Source organism: Aristolochia californica, unplaced genomic scaffold, assembly GCF_029961685.1.
Source record: "Aristolochia californica isolate CCGP_79_NKW_82.1479 unplaced genomic scaffold, dmAriCali1.0.hap1 SCAF_6, whole genome shotgun sequence".
Taxonomy (NCBI): domain Eukaryota; kingdom Viridiplantae; phylum Streptophyta; class Magnoliopsida; order Piperales; family Aristolochiaceae; genus Aristolochia; species Aristolochia californica.
The window spans coordinates 2,830,943-2,847,079 of record NW_027182257.1 but is presented as its reverse complement, the minus strand read 5'-3'; the positions used below and the strand labels follow the sequence as shown (position 1 = coordinate 2,847,079).

The window sequence follows — 16,137 nt, the reverse complement described above, 5'->3', positions numbered from 1 at the left end:
TATAAGGAAAATTATCGACACAAATATTTTATATACTTGCCTGACAACATTCTCGAAGATTGATCATGTCTGTAAGGGTTTATCGATCAAGCCTTATAACCCTGTCTTCTAACATACTAGATGATCAATCATGCCCTGGGTAAACGGCTGAGATTGAAAAGATGTGGTGGTTTAAGAGACATGAAACCATCACTAAAAAATGAGAACAATATCAGTGGAGGCTGATTGGCAACTCCAGCTGCTAAATTCAATTGGTATTTCAAATAGGCAACAACAGTTACAGACAGACACTAGGAGTAACAAAAGTCGTTCAATTCGACTACCGTATTACACATAACAGGAAAAAAAATTTGAGGTAGCAGAGATGAACAAAAAACCAAAACCAAATTATTTGAAGAACGCAACAATATCACTACCACACTCAAATTGATCCCTTACAACTACGGCCGTAGGACCCCCCCCCCCCCCCCCCCCCCCCCCCATAGGCTTTCCTATTTAAATAACTGGTTTCCCCTAGTCTATTTGTTTAAAAAAAAGATTGAATGAATTTGATCATGTCGCTCATATGCTCTTACATGAAATCAAAATCATCAAGGGCATCATAGGCTACCACCACATCATCATCTGGCTTATCAACATGAAGCTGCTTCTTTTTGGAACCTGACATTGGGGCAGAGAAAGTAAGGGATTAGAAGAGCCAAAAAAGTAATAAAAATATTATTAAAGTAAAAATCTCGGTTTTGAACTTTCTTTTTACCTGTTTTCTTTTTTCCAGCATTGGCTTCCTTCTCTGCTTTCAACTTCTCGTTTGCTATAGCCGTGACAGAAGAAGCAATCTCCTTGGCATCTGCAGCCTTTAGTGAAGTCATGGAGAGTCTCATCACCGCCTTAAGTAGGCCAGTGTAGTGAAAACTTTTCTACAAATTACGAAGAAAAGCAAAAGGAATCAGCAAGTATAATCAAAGCCTTGATACCTAAACCCGGGCAACAGATTGTTGTTACAAGAAACTATCCGAACATGGCAAACTTTAGGACCTAAGTGCTATGTTTACAACATTAATTCAATGCTGTGAGAGGATGTTAATGTGCTTAGGGTCAAGAAAACGAGTGCAACCCAGTTGCCCATATATCTGCGGCCAGACCCAACAAATGAGTCCCAAGTATCCGCATCACCAACAGTATACCTATCCCCATACATTCTTTGAAACATTTGTAATGGGCACATCTTGCACATCCTGCACACCTTGGATTCAGACCTGGACCTACACCTTTTACATAGTACAAAATGACTACGACAGAAAAACCTAAAAAACAAAAAAAAGGAGGCAATGTCTCCACATCTCCACACATCAATGGGGATGTAGGTAAGTGTCTTATTTAACTTATCCAACGCTAGATGATTTGCCCTGAGAGCGTACTTGAATAACAAACTTACCTCATATGGAAGAAGCTTATTAGAGACTAACTCAGCATACTCGAGAAAATCACTTTCAGACTTGGGGATGAAATTATCAAGAGATTTCTCATCACCTCTCTTTGCAAAAAGTTCAGCAGTCGACTTGTAATCTGCTTCTTCTACCAGTCTGGATCACAAAAGAACAAAATGTTAAGATACAGATAAAACAAACAGTAACTAATATCAAAAGATATATTTCCAAAGAGTAACAAAAATAGATGACATGAAATTTTATTTGCTCCACCTTTGTTGGCGAAGCTTCTCTGCCACAGGATCCAAAGGCTCTTCCTTTGCTACTTCCACAGCTTTTCCTTTCTTAGCAGGGACTTTTGTGCTGAGTTTTGGCTTCTCTGCAGGAGGCTGTGGAACAGGTGCCTGCAGCATTTAAACACCCCAAATGATAATTAATTACATATAAAAACTAAGCCAAAGATTCATTAGCTACCAAAATATGCCTCATAGACAAAAAAAATGTATTATTCTCTGCCAGTGAATCTCATAACCATAACATAGATTCAAGAGTAAAACAAAAATATATAAATTCCATCTCCGCATGACATCATGATAACAACCAGGGACACATTGAGCTGGAGTAAAGGTACAAAGCTATTTGCAGCTGGAGCAGAGACATCCTTGAAGGCACAGAAACATTTTTCCCTCTAGAAGGAAGTCAAGGTCCATTCAGAGAAGACAAAGTGCCTCAATTGGATGAATACTTAGTTGGATGAACTAACACAAATATTGTTTTGAAATGTACACTGACACAAATATTAACCCTCATTCAAGTAAAAAAATGAATAATTTATTATTAATAAAGAGTCAATGACTCAGCAGCACATTCTGATATAGAGTTGGTCAACTCTAGTAAAAACAGTATCAGAGTTGTAAAGTGATTCATGAAAATTATGATTATGAACAATGATACTACCAACAACTTCGATATTCCTCACGGAAGGTGATTCCACCGCAGTAATTAACTGGTGTAGCAGTAGCAATGACCCCCCACGAGGACTCTTACACGTGTTGGCAGAAATTTTCAACATTTTCCAATCCCTCTCCAGTACAAATAAACACATCCCCAGATCTGCAACTATGGCAGCCAATGCTCATGTCAAAGCTGTAACATATTCGTCTTGGTTTCTTTCGCAAATTTGTAATCTAGGATTGCAGCACCCCTCTCTTTTAATAGTGGTGTCTCCCTTTCTCTCATTTTGACTTTCAAAAACAAAAAAAAAGTCAAGTAATGAGAAAGTTGCATTATTTCAAAGTCAACTGAATACAAAGGTATAGTAGTAACGTCAATTTGATTGTTTAACAAGAAGACATTGAAAAGGAAACTGCACCACTGCAATCCTCAGAACTGCTTCAGAAATTCAAAAATGTTCTTTAATAGGTGGTGAAAATCCATCCAATCATTATATCTTTTAATGAGTATGAAAAAACTGGAATCCAATTTGAACAGGCATGCTTTCACAAAAATATTTTTAAAAGGAAAAACTAGAGCAGTGCATGTAGAAAAAGCTCACAGGGGCAGGTTCATCATCATCTTCCCAAGATTCCTTCACATCATCATCATCAACATCTTCATCATCCCATTTATTTTTCATTGGTTGCTCCTTTTTCAAAGTAAGTGCTGCTGGCTCATCCTCTGGTGGCAAAAGAGGCACAAGCATGAAGAGAAATGAATATAAGGAAACTGAACATATTCACTCTGTTTAGAAAGGAATTATTAAAATTTTATTCCTTGGAGAGAAGCATTACTCCATTGTATTTACTTCATATCCTTATAACATCATCTTCTTCAAATGCGGCATCTACTCATACGGAGAAAGAAATCAAACTAAAAATTTCTTTTCATGAACAAACCAAAACAATATTGACATTTTCCTGAACACATTCATCTAATTCTAATTTTTCCATTCAATTAGTCAGGATTAGACCAAATTCAGATACTTTCTTAAAAACTGATAAATTAGGCAGTATGTAAATAAAGACAAGAATCCAAATTTAGTTGTTAGTACGGGCAACAACAAAATTCTAGTAAGATGAATATCAAGTGATATTGAAAAATGGAAATCAACTGAATTCTGAAATATAAGGACTCAACAAACCCCAACCCATCGCAACCCAAAGGCCTATTTGACTCCTATTGGTGTCTAAATTTGTGTGGCAGAGCAACCTCAAACCATCCTCCCCAAAATGCCCCTCCAGAACCTGACCAACCCCAGGAAGACCCTTCTTTTGACACTTGACAAAACAACCTTTCCCTTGTCCTCATTCAAAACCCTCCCACACCACACTGGCATTAACAAACTGTTGCCATTCTCTACTACCTTCATCCCAATTGCCCCATTTTCCCCTGTCCAACATGCCCTCACCACCTCCATCTCCTCCCTCCCAATCCCCAAACATCTTGCCAACCCATAACAGCCAAATCTCAGATCCCAACTCCCCTTCATCCAAACTAGAAAGTGATACTAAATCAAGTACATCTTCTTCACACCCTCATCCCCAGACTTCTTTCCCGAACTCCAGCCCATCCAAAAATCCTACAAATTTTGCCACATATCATCGCAGAAGGAGGCATAGTCATACCCGACATTTCCTCCCCAGCGAATCCAGTAACCCCCCCCACCCGATATCCTATTGATCCCAACACTTGACACATGATCTTCCCTCCACCTAACAAGAATTCTCGTAAATTTGTGGAGGCTCTCCAATTAAAAAAAGACACAAGTTTGATGAAGAGACGTGGAGTCAGATGATACATCTAGCCAAAATTATGAGGGTTATTTTTCAAGGTCAACTTCTGAGGGTGTCTCCAAACTCAAAACCGTAGTCCAAATCAAAGAAGAATAAATGATTGTGATATCCTGGAATGTGCGAGGAATTGGATCCATCCACAAGTGATCAGTCATCCATGACCTCCTCTCCTCTTCTAAACCATCTTCCTACAAGACACGGGCACAATTCCTGGATTCTCAACTCATTCAAGAACTCTGGAATTGCCCCTCCTTGGACTGGACGGCTGTTCATACGACTGGTCATTCATGGGGCATCCTGGCATTGTGGGACACAAACAATATCGATGTCCTCAATCAACACCTGGGAACTTTCTCTATCAGCATTCTAATCCAAGACTATAGTAATGGTGCATAGTGGAGAATTACGGGTGTCTACGGCCCAACCCAATATTGGGAACCCCACCTTTTTTGGGAGGAACTTGACTCCATTCCCAATTTCAAGCAGCAAGCTTGGCTGATTACCGAAGATTTTAATACCATTCATTTTTGCAATGATAAGTCCTTGTCGTGCAACCGCATCACCGCTGCCATGCGCATGTTTGCTAACTTTATTGGGGGAAATAAATTGTAGGAGTTACCCCTCTCGGGCAAGAATTTTACTTGGACAAATTGCTGCTTATCGGGACCATTCTCTCGAAGCTTAACCACTTCCTTGCCAATGGAGTTTGGCTTCAACTATATCAACAATTGACGGATTGCGTGCTCAATCATGCTTGCTTTCACCATTGGCACATTGCTCTTGACACCAAGTTGGGTGAATGGGGCCCAAGACCCTTCCGATTCAAAAACTTCTGGCTCTCCATGGAGGATTTTGACAAAACCATTTCTGATTTCTGGCCCAATTCCGTGATAGTAGGTCCCCCTGGATTGGAATCTATCTCAGAAACTGAAGTAAATTAAACCTATTCTAACGGCTTGGGCGTCCAATAAAAGATCTGCTATTGCTGCCTCCAAAACTTCCATCCAGGCCGAGATTAATACCATTGATGATTTGGCCGAAATCCGACCCCTCACCTCAGATAAATTCCATCTTCGATCCTCACTCCAAGGTCGTCTCCAGCAACTCACACGCTGGAAACAGAGAGCAAGATTCAAATCGCTTTCTGAGGGCGATGAGAACGCTCGCTTCTTCCATGCAATTACGAAACTTCAGACCAATTGAATCAACTCCCTATTTGTCAATGGGGAGATGACCTCAGATCGGTCCATTACTTTTAACATTTTCTGTAATTTTTTTGCAGATTTATATAAGGAGGAGATGCCAAGCCATCCAAAGATTCCACATCTCCAATTCTCCAGAATTCCTTCCTCCCTAGCCTCCCTGATTGAGCTCCCTTTCTCACCTTTGGAGATCAAGAAAGCCACCCTCAAAATTGCCTAGGACCAGACCCCTGGCCCAGATGAATTTAACAGGGAATTCTTCAAAACTGCTGATCAACCCTAAAGCCGACATTCAATCATTCATCCATGACTTCTATCTCAATGGTATCACTTACTAAAGCATCGGGGCTTCTTTTATCTCTTTAATCCAAAGAAATCTTCCCCCGAACAGCCTGTTGATTATCAGCCTATAAGTTTAATCTCCAGCCCTTAGAACATCCTTGCTAGACTTCTAGCTAGAAGACTCAAAACCTCTCTCCCCCTCATCATCAGCCCAAATCAAAGTGCCTTTATAAAAAAACCATTCAATCCTTGATTCCACCATGGTGACACATGAGATCCTTCATCACTTTTCAGCCTCGAATCAGCTCAGATTTCTTCTCAAACTCGATATGGAGATTTAAGAGAGTATGTTGGGCTCTTCTCGACGATATTCTGAATCGTATAGGTTTTGGGAGGAAGTGGCGATTCTGGAGTAGAAGCTGTGTTTCTTCAGCTCATTATTCTCTCCTACTCAATGGTGTCATCATTGGTTATTTTCACGGATCTAGAGGAATTAGATAGGGGGACCCTCTCTCCCCTCTCCTCTTCAATATAATGGCGAAATACCTCTCGGTCTTGACCATTACTGCTAACGAAAAAGGTTGGCTACTGCCCACCTCTCCTCACCAAAAGTTCGATATTCCTTTACTACAATTTGTATCCTATTTGGAGTGGGGACTCTCAATCAAGTAATCAAGACTAAGGCTCTTCTCCGCCTCTTTGAAATTACTTCTGGTCAAGAAGTCAATTGGAAGAAAACCTCCATAATTGGAGTAAACATTGAAGAAAGTTTGCTTCAGCAAATGGCTTCCTCCCATGGATGCATAATCGGCACCCTCCCAACCACACATTTGGGTATTCCCTTATTCTGCAGCAAACCCAATAAGCATTTATGGTCTCCGGTTATCGAACGGCTTGAGCTCCAATTAATAACTTGGAGGGGTCGCTTACTTTGTAAAGTGAGACAAATTACTCTCCCAAAATCATGCATTGTGGGCATCCCCAATTTCTTCATGTCATTCTTCCGCTGCTCAGTCTCAATCTCCAACCGAATTGAAGCCATAAAGCACTGCTTTCTCTGGAGAGGAAGTAGCGAAAATTTCAAATATCACATGGTTTCTTGGAAGGAGGTCTGTCAATCGAAGCATGCTGGTGGTCTTGGCATTCACTCTACCAAATTAATGAATGTTACTCTCCCTCAAAAATGGTTTTGGCTATTTAACTCTAGTCCTAACCTTATTTGGAGACCAATGGGAGCTGCCAAACTTAATTTTAACTGTTTCTGGTGGATTTTGGGTGGGCGAAGAGCTTGCCTCTCCCCACTTTGGTGTTCCTACTTTCCTCTCTTTCAGAACTGGGACAACGGAATCAAGTTCTATGTGGGTAATGGGACCTCTATCTGCTTCTGGTATGACTGGTGGATAGGGGCTGGTCCCCTCTGCGATGAAAGGCCCCTTCTAAAGTTCATATTCCAATTCCCGTCAGCAATCCTCATATCGGCAATGGAAGCCTCTTATGACATGCAAACTCGTAGAACTAATCTACTGGCTCACCTTCTCCAAACTATCCAGCAATGCCGATTCTGTTAGCACGCATGAGACAAAAATGTCTGGCACCTTGAGCGCAGAGGCCACTTCTCCGTGTCTTCCGCCTATCATCTCTTGGGTGGTTGGTCCACTGCCGAACCCCCACATCCCTCCAGCTCTGCCTGGTCCCTCTTGGCACCTCCAAAAATCAAATTCTTCTTTTGGTCAATCACTGCTGATAACTTGAGACGACGGGGGCAATCAGCAAGCTTCCCAATTGTGCCCCCTATGTGGCTCTGAAGACGAAACCAACTCTCATCTCTTACTTCACTGCCCATATGTTTAGCACATCTGGTCCAGCCTCTTAAATGAGCTCCACCTCAGCACCTGCATACCGAGTATGCACCTCCATGTGCCACTCCATCTTGGGGATTCGTCTTCCAAAGCTTGGACGAATCCTCTCTACATGTCTCCCTCATATTCCTTGGACCCTATGCAAGGAGCAAAACCAGAGAATGTTCACACACAAATCTAAATCAATAACTGAGCTCAGTGTATCCCTTGTTGGTCAGATTGTGACTTAGCTCCATACCAAGAAAGAGTTCGCCTCATTCGAAGGTAACTCATCATGCCACAATTGGAGCACCATTGCCAGTCTCTCAGCACCCCCCCGTGCACCTCCCAATCATGCCTGGATTCCTCCCCCTCTCGGCCTCATAAAATTCAATTTTGATGGATGTACTAAAAGCTGTTTGGGCATTGCTGGGGTGGCGGGAGCGTTCAGAGACTCTCAACGAACCACCCTCCTCTCCTTTGCTGGCCCTCTTGGCCTCGCTGATGCTATTGAATCGGAGCTCGCTGCCCTTTTCCATGGTCTCCAGCTCTACACCTGTCACCTTGGTGACCTCTAATCATTGAAGGAGACTCTCAGAGTGTGATCCGCTGGTGCTCCACAGCCGCTGAACCTCCTTGGCACCTTTGGGCGACTTACGACTCGATTATGAACATTGTATCTTCTATTTCTTGCTCTTGGTCCTATGTATTTCGTTCAGCCGACTCTTTGGCTGTTACTCTAGCTAATCGAGGCACCTCTCTTCAATCTCTCATTGTTGAAGGTGTGCCTCCTTTGTTATAATGTAGCTTCCTCTTCTCTTTATAAATTTCTCATTTTCATAAATAAAAAAATTTGTGTGGTAGAGTGAAAGAAACAGTGCTTCCATTTCTAATATCCTGAACAATTGCCAAAGAAAGAGAAATAAATAAATGAAGTCAAATCTTACTTTTACCAGTTAACTAACAAATTTTACCCCTCTGTGCACTTCTTCCACTTCACTATCTTCTACGTCACTGGCCACTTTTATTTAACAGTTTTAACTAGTCTGTCCACATCCTTCTACCAGTTTTCTTTTCAGTTTAGTTACAATGACTACCCAAGAAGCAAGCAGAACTGGATTATACAACTTCATGTTCAGAGACAGGGATGCAGTCATTGTACCACAAAATACATCAATCAGTCAGTATCTTCAACTTGAATCTTTCAAATTCAACTTCCAAATGCTTCCAGTACTTTTAATGAAATGCATTTTCTCTCCATCACATTGATACTGTCAAATTGAGTATCCATCACATATAAAATAATAGTTCCGTGCTGCCATTCCATTTTCAATACTTGATATAAAGAAGAAAAACACTGGACTCAAAGATAATATTTTCAGCTTTGGAATCACTTAATTCAGCATTTCCATTGAAATATTCAGAACTAAGTGGCTACAGAATCTAGCCGTGAACAATTTATGGGTCAAGCCATATGCCACTTGGATATTTGGAGTAAAGGAATTCAAAGATCCAAAACAAACCTTACAACATATGAAGACCTGATACAAAAGAATCTGTCAGTACACAAAAAAAGAAACCAGAGCTTAAAATGAATGAATATTTACCCCAATCCTCCATATTGTATGCAACCTTTAGCACCTCAATGTTACAAACAACAATGGGAACACCACCAACGAGCTGAAAACTCCTGTATAAATGCATGAAGACAAAATGTCAGTTGGTATTGCTAAACAGATCAGACGGTTAATCTTTCTTGCATGCAAGACAAGAAAGCACTCGAAGAATTTATTTAAAAAAAAAAAACTCAAAAATCTCTGGAAAAGCATCACCCCATCCAACTTTTAGAGGAATTAGGACATGCAAATGTAAGAGCGTACAACACAGATCAATCTAATAAAGAGGCATGATAACACAGGTGGACTCTTAGAGTATGCAATTGCACTGGGTTGTGCTCTATCCAAACTTAACCACCCCCAAGACGATTATGTCCCTTCCCAAGCTAACACCGGAAATGAATTTAATAAAATCCAGATTCACTTATACAACAGTCGCTAAACCCTACAAATATTTATTACTATAATAATTGACCAAAAAAATAGGTCCAGAGCAAGACATTTAGATGCGTTCAGAGAGATTCAAAAAGCGATCTACAGAACTAAGTACCTTATATCGCACTAACAAAGTTGGAAGATTTTGGGACCTCCTAGGGTCAAATAACATCAACACAAATTATTGACTCGTCAACAAATCACAATTCGGCAACAAAAAAAAAAAAACAATTAAAACATCCAATGACAGTGTTTTCCTTTTCAAGAAAAGAAACACCATTCTTTAATGTTTTGTTGTTCAATAAAACAAGGAATAAAGAGTTTCAAATTGATGAGATTGAGGACATCAGCATAAATTAAAGCCATCAAATTTTAAACCAAATAACTAAAAGTTGACAGGAAATCTGCAACAGATTTTGATTGGTACCCGAACACGAAAACGTCGATACAAGTAGAGCGACGGATGTCGCGCCTAACAGCTTACTGTCCCCGTCGACCAGCTAAAGGAAGGAAGAAGAAATTATCCAAGCAAAATCAGAAGAGATTGACGACGAAGCATCCACAAAAACTGAAAGAGCAGAAGGCGATTAGACCGGGTGAGACTGGAAAGATGAGGCTAGAGAGGGCAAGGGAAATGTTTAGGGGTTTTTGTTCTCCGGACTTCTTATAAGCTTTCCTTTAGCCCCTTTTAACTAAACAGAGACGCCGTTACGACTTCTCTCGCCACTGCTACGACCGCGCTAACGCGACTCTCGCGTGGCTCGCGTGGACGTGCATCAATGCGTCAGCGCTGGCCCTGTCCCTGCCAGGGTGGTCCGACCCGGCGAGTCGACCCGAAACTCAGCTGGGCAGCCTTGGAAGGGAGGGAAGGGAGGGAAGGATAGTCCGGTATTTTTGCTCTTTCTATCTGGTTGATCCAACTCAAATGATCTGACCTGGTTTTTTTAATACTGAGTCAATTCTAAGTTAAGAATGGATTCAAAAAAGAAAGGGCAAATTTTAATCTTATAATTTTTTTTATGAATGATTTGGTATAGTTAGGGGTGGCAGTAAACCAAATTGACTCGCTACTTGCTCGAGCTCAGTTCGAGAAAAACCCAGTTCAAGTCAGTTTTTATTTGAGCTTGGCTCGAATTCAAACTTGGAATTAGACTCATTAAGTATAACAAATTGAGCTCGAGATTTTCCAAACTCAACTTGTCGGTTTATGAGCCGACTCGTTATTATATATTTCTTTAGGAAAATATCCTTTACCCTAATTATTCACATCAATTCCCTCTTTAGTTGGTTGATGATTATTCTTATTTACCTCAAACCTCAAAGACTATTAGTTGGTCAGTCCTTTTGGGTCTCTAAACATCTGATGTTGTTGCTAGCCAATAGAATAAACACTATTCAGGGAAAAGTTTGCTCTTTTCATTATGTCTATTAAGTTGGCTATTGTATTTTAATATGATCCATTACAAAATCTTTGACTGCTCTGCAATAACATGCAATCCAATGGCATTGAACTGATCACCAAATTCTCTCTATTCATTTTTGTGATTTTTAATTATTATAATTTTAAATGTATATACTTGAGCTTGAACTCATTTAAAGTTTTCAAGCTCAATCTCAAAGTTAATTTAAGATTCAATGTTAAACTTGAGCTCCAACTCGAATTCAATTTATGGTTCGGTGTTGAGCTTAAGCTTGAAGTCTTAAGGTCGAGCGAAGCTCAAACTTACACAAGTTCGATTCAAAATGAAGACCAAAATAATATATTTTTTCTTTTGGAAATAGTAAATAATAAATATTTACTTGATAAATATATTCTTATAATATTTAAAAAATCACACACACATGTGAGATAGGACACACTAATCTTACAAACTTGAGGTCTCATATTTTAACCTTCAAATTGGTTATATGATATATAATATTTATTATATTATAATACTTGAGGTACAAGGAATGGTATTTTAGTAAAAATTTAAATTATGTCTTATGTAGGCATAATTAGACATAGTGCCTGATTTTGTTTAATAAAATGCACTCTTTTTAAATAGTTGTAACCAAACAACACTTTCTTTTTTTAAAAGAGGTATTTACTAGGTAGAGCTCTTTCATAGAGGCCTTCTCAAAAAGGCCTAAACTTAGCCTAAGTTAATTTCATAATGAATTGGTATTAGACCAGTTTAATCCAAGGACATGGTGCAAAAAAATGTGTTGTTACTCTAAAGATTCTCACTAATATAATTATAATGATAACAAAAGCTTAAACTACTAGTTACGACGAGTCTGAAAGACGCAAAGATTAGTAGAATGGGCAAAACAAGTGGGTTATATACAAAGGAGTTGACACCATCACTATGAGAAATAAAGATGAATATAAGAACCAAAAACAAGTAGAACACATGAAAGGAATCAACTACTTCATAAGAATTGGAAACATAATGAGTCAACTATTAGAAATAGTAAGTTTTTAATTTAATTTGTAGTCAACCACATCGAAGGAGTATACCTAGGTTCAAGGCAAGACGGGTTTTACCAAACTCGACTCAACCCTGACCCTAATTTGACTTAATTAACTTATATATCATTTTTTTAAATTATAATTTTATATATTTAAAATAAAAAAGAGTTTCTTTATTTTCAAGAGATTTATATTATAATTTATTTATACAGTATAATAATTTTTTGGGGTCAAGTTCAGGTTTTCGAAAACCTAACCTCGACTCACCCTGACCCGTGTCCACCCCAATTCAAGATTTTTATGTCTAAAATTTTTTTAAGTCACCTCCATTGTATCTAGCAACTAAAATTTTGGATTTTGACTTATTTCAAACTAAATGATGAAAAGTCATTTTTAGTCTAATAACTGGCCTTTTACATGTTGGAGAAGTTTCTATTTAACCAAATCACACTCTAAACATCCTAAAACTTTTGTCATAGTGAAGTCCTAGTCTTCTAAACCCTCACACATGATTTTTAGAATTCGTGCATCCTTTAGAACTTAAAATTAAAGGAAGGCAAATTTATCCATTGAGCTAAGAATTTCTATACCTATTCATTTAAATCTTGTTTGGGTACGTAGATTTGTAATTTATGAACATATGCTAAGTTGTTTTATATGATTTGGTTTAGTATTTGCACCTAAGTAATTTGTTTGACTTCTACTCATAACCAATTTTGTTTGAGTTTTTTTTTTTTTAAATTGTATTATACATTCTAGCATGTTGGTTTATTAAGGCATTAAAAGGGGCTTTTGTATAGTAGTATAGTTTGGATAAATTTTTAAATATTCAAGTATCTACATGCATTTGCTTTGAAGCCTATTGATTATACTTGGTCGAATACACTGAAAAATGTCATTGCACTTTGAAATCATTCATTAAAGTTCAAATTACTACCCGTGCTTTAAACATTGAAATTATTTATTCTATTGAGTTACTTTGTGTGTGTTTTTGCAACTTGGAAAATGAATTTGAGATTTTTCTTGAACTTATATTTTGGAATTAAGTCATTAAAGACTAATTGAGCTACTAGGTTCTAAGGACCAGTGTGCCTATATACTTATGCTAGAACTATAAAAAAATTGTCTATTGAATAAGTTTCTGTATGGACTTAAGTGTAAGCAAGCAACCCTTGCAAGTACTGGTCAAGCCTTATATAGGCAAGATTGTCCTTATCTTAATTTGATCGAGAAAAACCTATGTAGCTAAGGACTAGAGGTTGAGAAGTCATATTTGATGCTATGTAAAATGGAAACCCTTGTATAGGTAAGAACACTAAAAATCCACATGTGGGTCTAGAGTGGTGTATCTAGTGAGTGTTGCAAATCTTTGTGTGCATCAAGGCTTGTGTAGCCTAGTTAACTTATGAAAAATCCCTTTGTAGGTCTATGTTGTGTCTTAGTTTGTTGTTCCAAACTAAGAGTGGATTTAATTGAATAAGTATTGTAAATTGATTATTGTATTTAATTGAATGGCATAAGTCCTTGTGTGGGTAGCATTTGTAATTAGTCTTAGAGGCAATTTGATGTAAGTGTCGCTTGGTAATCGTAACATAGTAAACTAACTCTATCATACAAAATATTTTAAGAGTGGATTAACAATTCTTACAAAATATTTTATGAAAGATGTGGGTTTTAACATAAAGTCATGATTTTTATGTTAAACAATACTCTATGAGTCTATTTTTTTTAACATATATAACAAAAGGTTTATTTATTTGAACTCTTTTTATTCTAAAAAATTGACGTGGAAATGAGTAATGGTTGCTTAGGAATGTGGTTACAAGTAATACAAACAAACTTTAATGAATAAAAAATATACATATATAATTATGTCTTCAAAAAAGGCTCAACGAGTCTACATAAACAGTTAATCTCAAAGTGAGGATAACCCAATAACTAACTAATTACATACAACTACTAAATAGAACGAAAAAATAGCCACGATATTTGAATACAATAAATTAGTCTAGGTCTAACATGACTATAAACTAGTCCAGGTATAAAGTTTCATGCTTGAAAAGAAGAAAAGAAGAAGAGGAAAAGCTAGAAGATAAGGTGCCAAAGTTCAAGAAGAGATGAAAGCTAGGGTTTTCTCCAATAGGAGCTCGTGAATTTATGAGTTTACCGTCTCCTCTATATCTTACTGATAACGATGGGTAGAAACCCTTATACGTATCTATGAGCAAAAAGAACTTAAAACACTTAGTAATTATAAGGTGTGCCACTAAACTACTTAATTACAAGATATGTCATTAGTACTTCTTCAACATCAACAACTAAGTAAACTATACTAATCTAGACGTACACAAAGATTTGCAACAACTCACTCAGCACACCAGACCTAAATTCAAAAGGAGCTTTCAACACCCCCTACCTACAGAAGACTTCTCAACTTTCAACACCCCCTGACTAACAATAAAAACAATAAGACTTCTCAACTTTCATCCTCAACCACTAAGCAACAATTTAGATTCACAAAGGATTTTACAACAACGAATCCTCAACCACCCAAACTTTTGTCAATCAAATTGAGATAATGGATGGTCTTGCCTAAACAAGACTTGACCGATTACAAAAAAACCTCTTGATAGGTAGATTTGATAATTTCAGCAAAATAAATAGTAACTCAAATAGTACTTAATAACTTGATTTCAAAATTTAATAGCACCAAAGTAAATTGAATTGATTTTGAAATAGGGGGGACAACACATAAAAACAACTTGATATAAACAATAATTTCAAATTTTAGGCATATAAGTAGCAATATGAAGTTGACACTTGATTTCAAAGTGTAGTAACTCAAGTTCAATCAAAACATTTCAAAATACACACACATTTACACTTGGATCTTATGATGTAGCCCCCAAAATTTTTAATTCTATCTAAAAGCTTATTCAATTGCCCCAACAAATAAATATGCTAGAATATATTAACATATGATTTTAAAGTATAAGAGCAAATATTCTTGTATAAAATAAATCGACCAAAAAAATTTCAAAGTGTAAGCTAGAAAAAACTTGCTCTATGGGGATTGCCTTTTTGAAAATTCAAATCAATCTCAAATGTTGATCTCAAAGTATTAGAGTGCTTAGGAGTGGTTAAATTCGGTTTAAGGGTCAAGATAGACAAATCTTGGGGTTAAAAATTGAACCATTGTACTAAAAAAAATATATCTACTCCTTTTCAAATCTTGACAAATTCTTGATTAAAAATCACAATAAAATACTTAATATTTTGAATGAGTTGTTAATCACACAGATGGATCATTTATAGATTTTGAAAATCTATCTTGGCAAATGAAAACATTCAATCATGTTTTGTAACTCTGAAATACACCATTTGGACGCCTATGAATCAATCTACGGTCTTCATTGGATGCCTTTTTTTCTCTTATGGGTGTTTGACTATATTTGAATTAGTTGTTAAGATGAATCACTTTTCTCTTTCTTGCCGTTTGGATGATCCTAGTCTAATCAATCATCCTTTAGAAACCAACTTTTGTTTTCTTCGGGGTCTTCAATCAATTGGTTAACGAATACTTATATGTTTTCTATCTTCTGTTTAGTCAAATGAGGTAGTTTGATGGACAAACTTCTTTGCATGAACTTGTTTAATAGTTTTTCTCTTTCCGACTTCATTGGATCAGTCATTTGGGCATTTGAGTAAATAGATTTCAACAATCTTATCTCGTTTTTATTCAATTAGAGGAGCAATGTCCAGTCTAACTACTCTGTCTTTCTTATTGTGTTGAGCTCTCTTGTCCGATCAATTGCAACGCATACATAATGTACACCATTATCCCTAGGTTGTGTCCCTCATGGTTCATGACCCATTCCAACTTTTTTCCAAAATGTCATTGTTTAAGTTAGATTATCTTTTTTAATTAGTTTATCATGGTCAAGCCTTAAGAAGGGAGGCATTGTTTAACCGCCAAATTAATAAAATATAAATTTAATAATTTCTAATCATTTTTCTTTCTAACAGTCCACAAATTGGCAGTTTTAATAAGCAAAATCAAATAATTAATTCTCTCTCCTAGCGACCTCGT

General features: G+C 37.4%; 1 protein-coding gene across 1 annotated transcript; it reads right to left on the bottom strand.

The window, feature by feature from the left end:
• Positions 1 to 484: 484 nt before the first annotated feature.
• LOC137934591 (uncharacterized) lies at positions 485 to 10,238 on the bottom strand. Its single transcript, XM_068779027.1, has 7 exons — positions 10,020 to 10,238; positions 9,149 to 9,231; positions 2,983 to 3,104; positions 1,701 to 1,831; positions 1,436 to 1,583; positions 758 to 917; positions 485 to 660 (listed from the first exon to the last, which is right to left on the bottom strand). The coding sequence occupies exons 2-7, from the start codon at positions 9,159 to 9,161 to the stop codon at positions 572 to 574; spliced, it is 663 nt and encodes a 220-aa protein (XP_068635128.1). The 5' UTR covers positions 9,162 to 9,231; positions 10,020 to 10,238; the 3' UTR covers positions 485 to 571.
• Between the last annotated feature and the right edge of the window lie 5,899 nt (positions 10,239 to 16,137).

Bases quoted from the DNA above. Each gene is read 5' to 3' on its own strand.
- LOC137934591 (XM_068779027.1), bottom strand. The intron at 1,584-1,700 runs GTGGAGCAAATA...TTTGTGATCCAG, and splicing joins GAGAAGCTTCGCCAACAAAG to ACTGGTAGAAGAAGCAGATT. The intron at 661-757 runs GTAAAAAGAAAG...CCCCAATGTCAG, and splicing joins TGCTGGAAAAAAGAAAACAG to GTTCCAAAAAGAAGCAGCTT.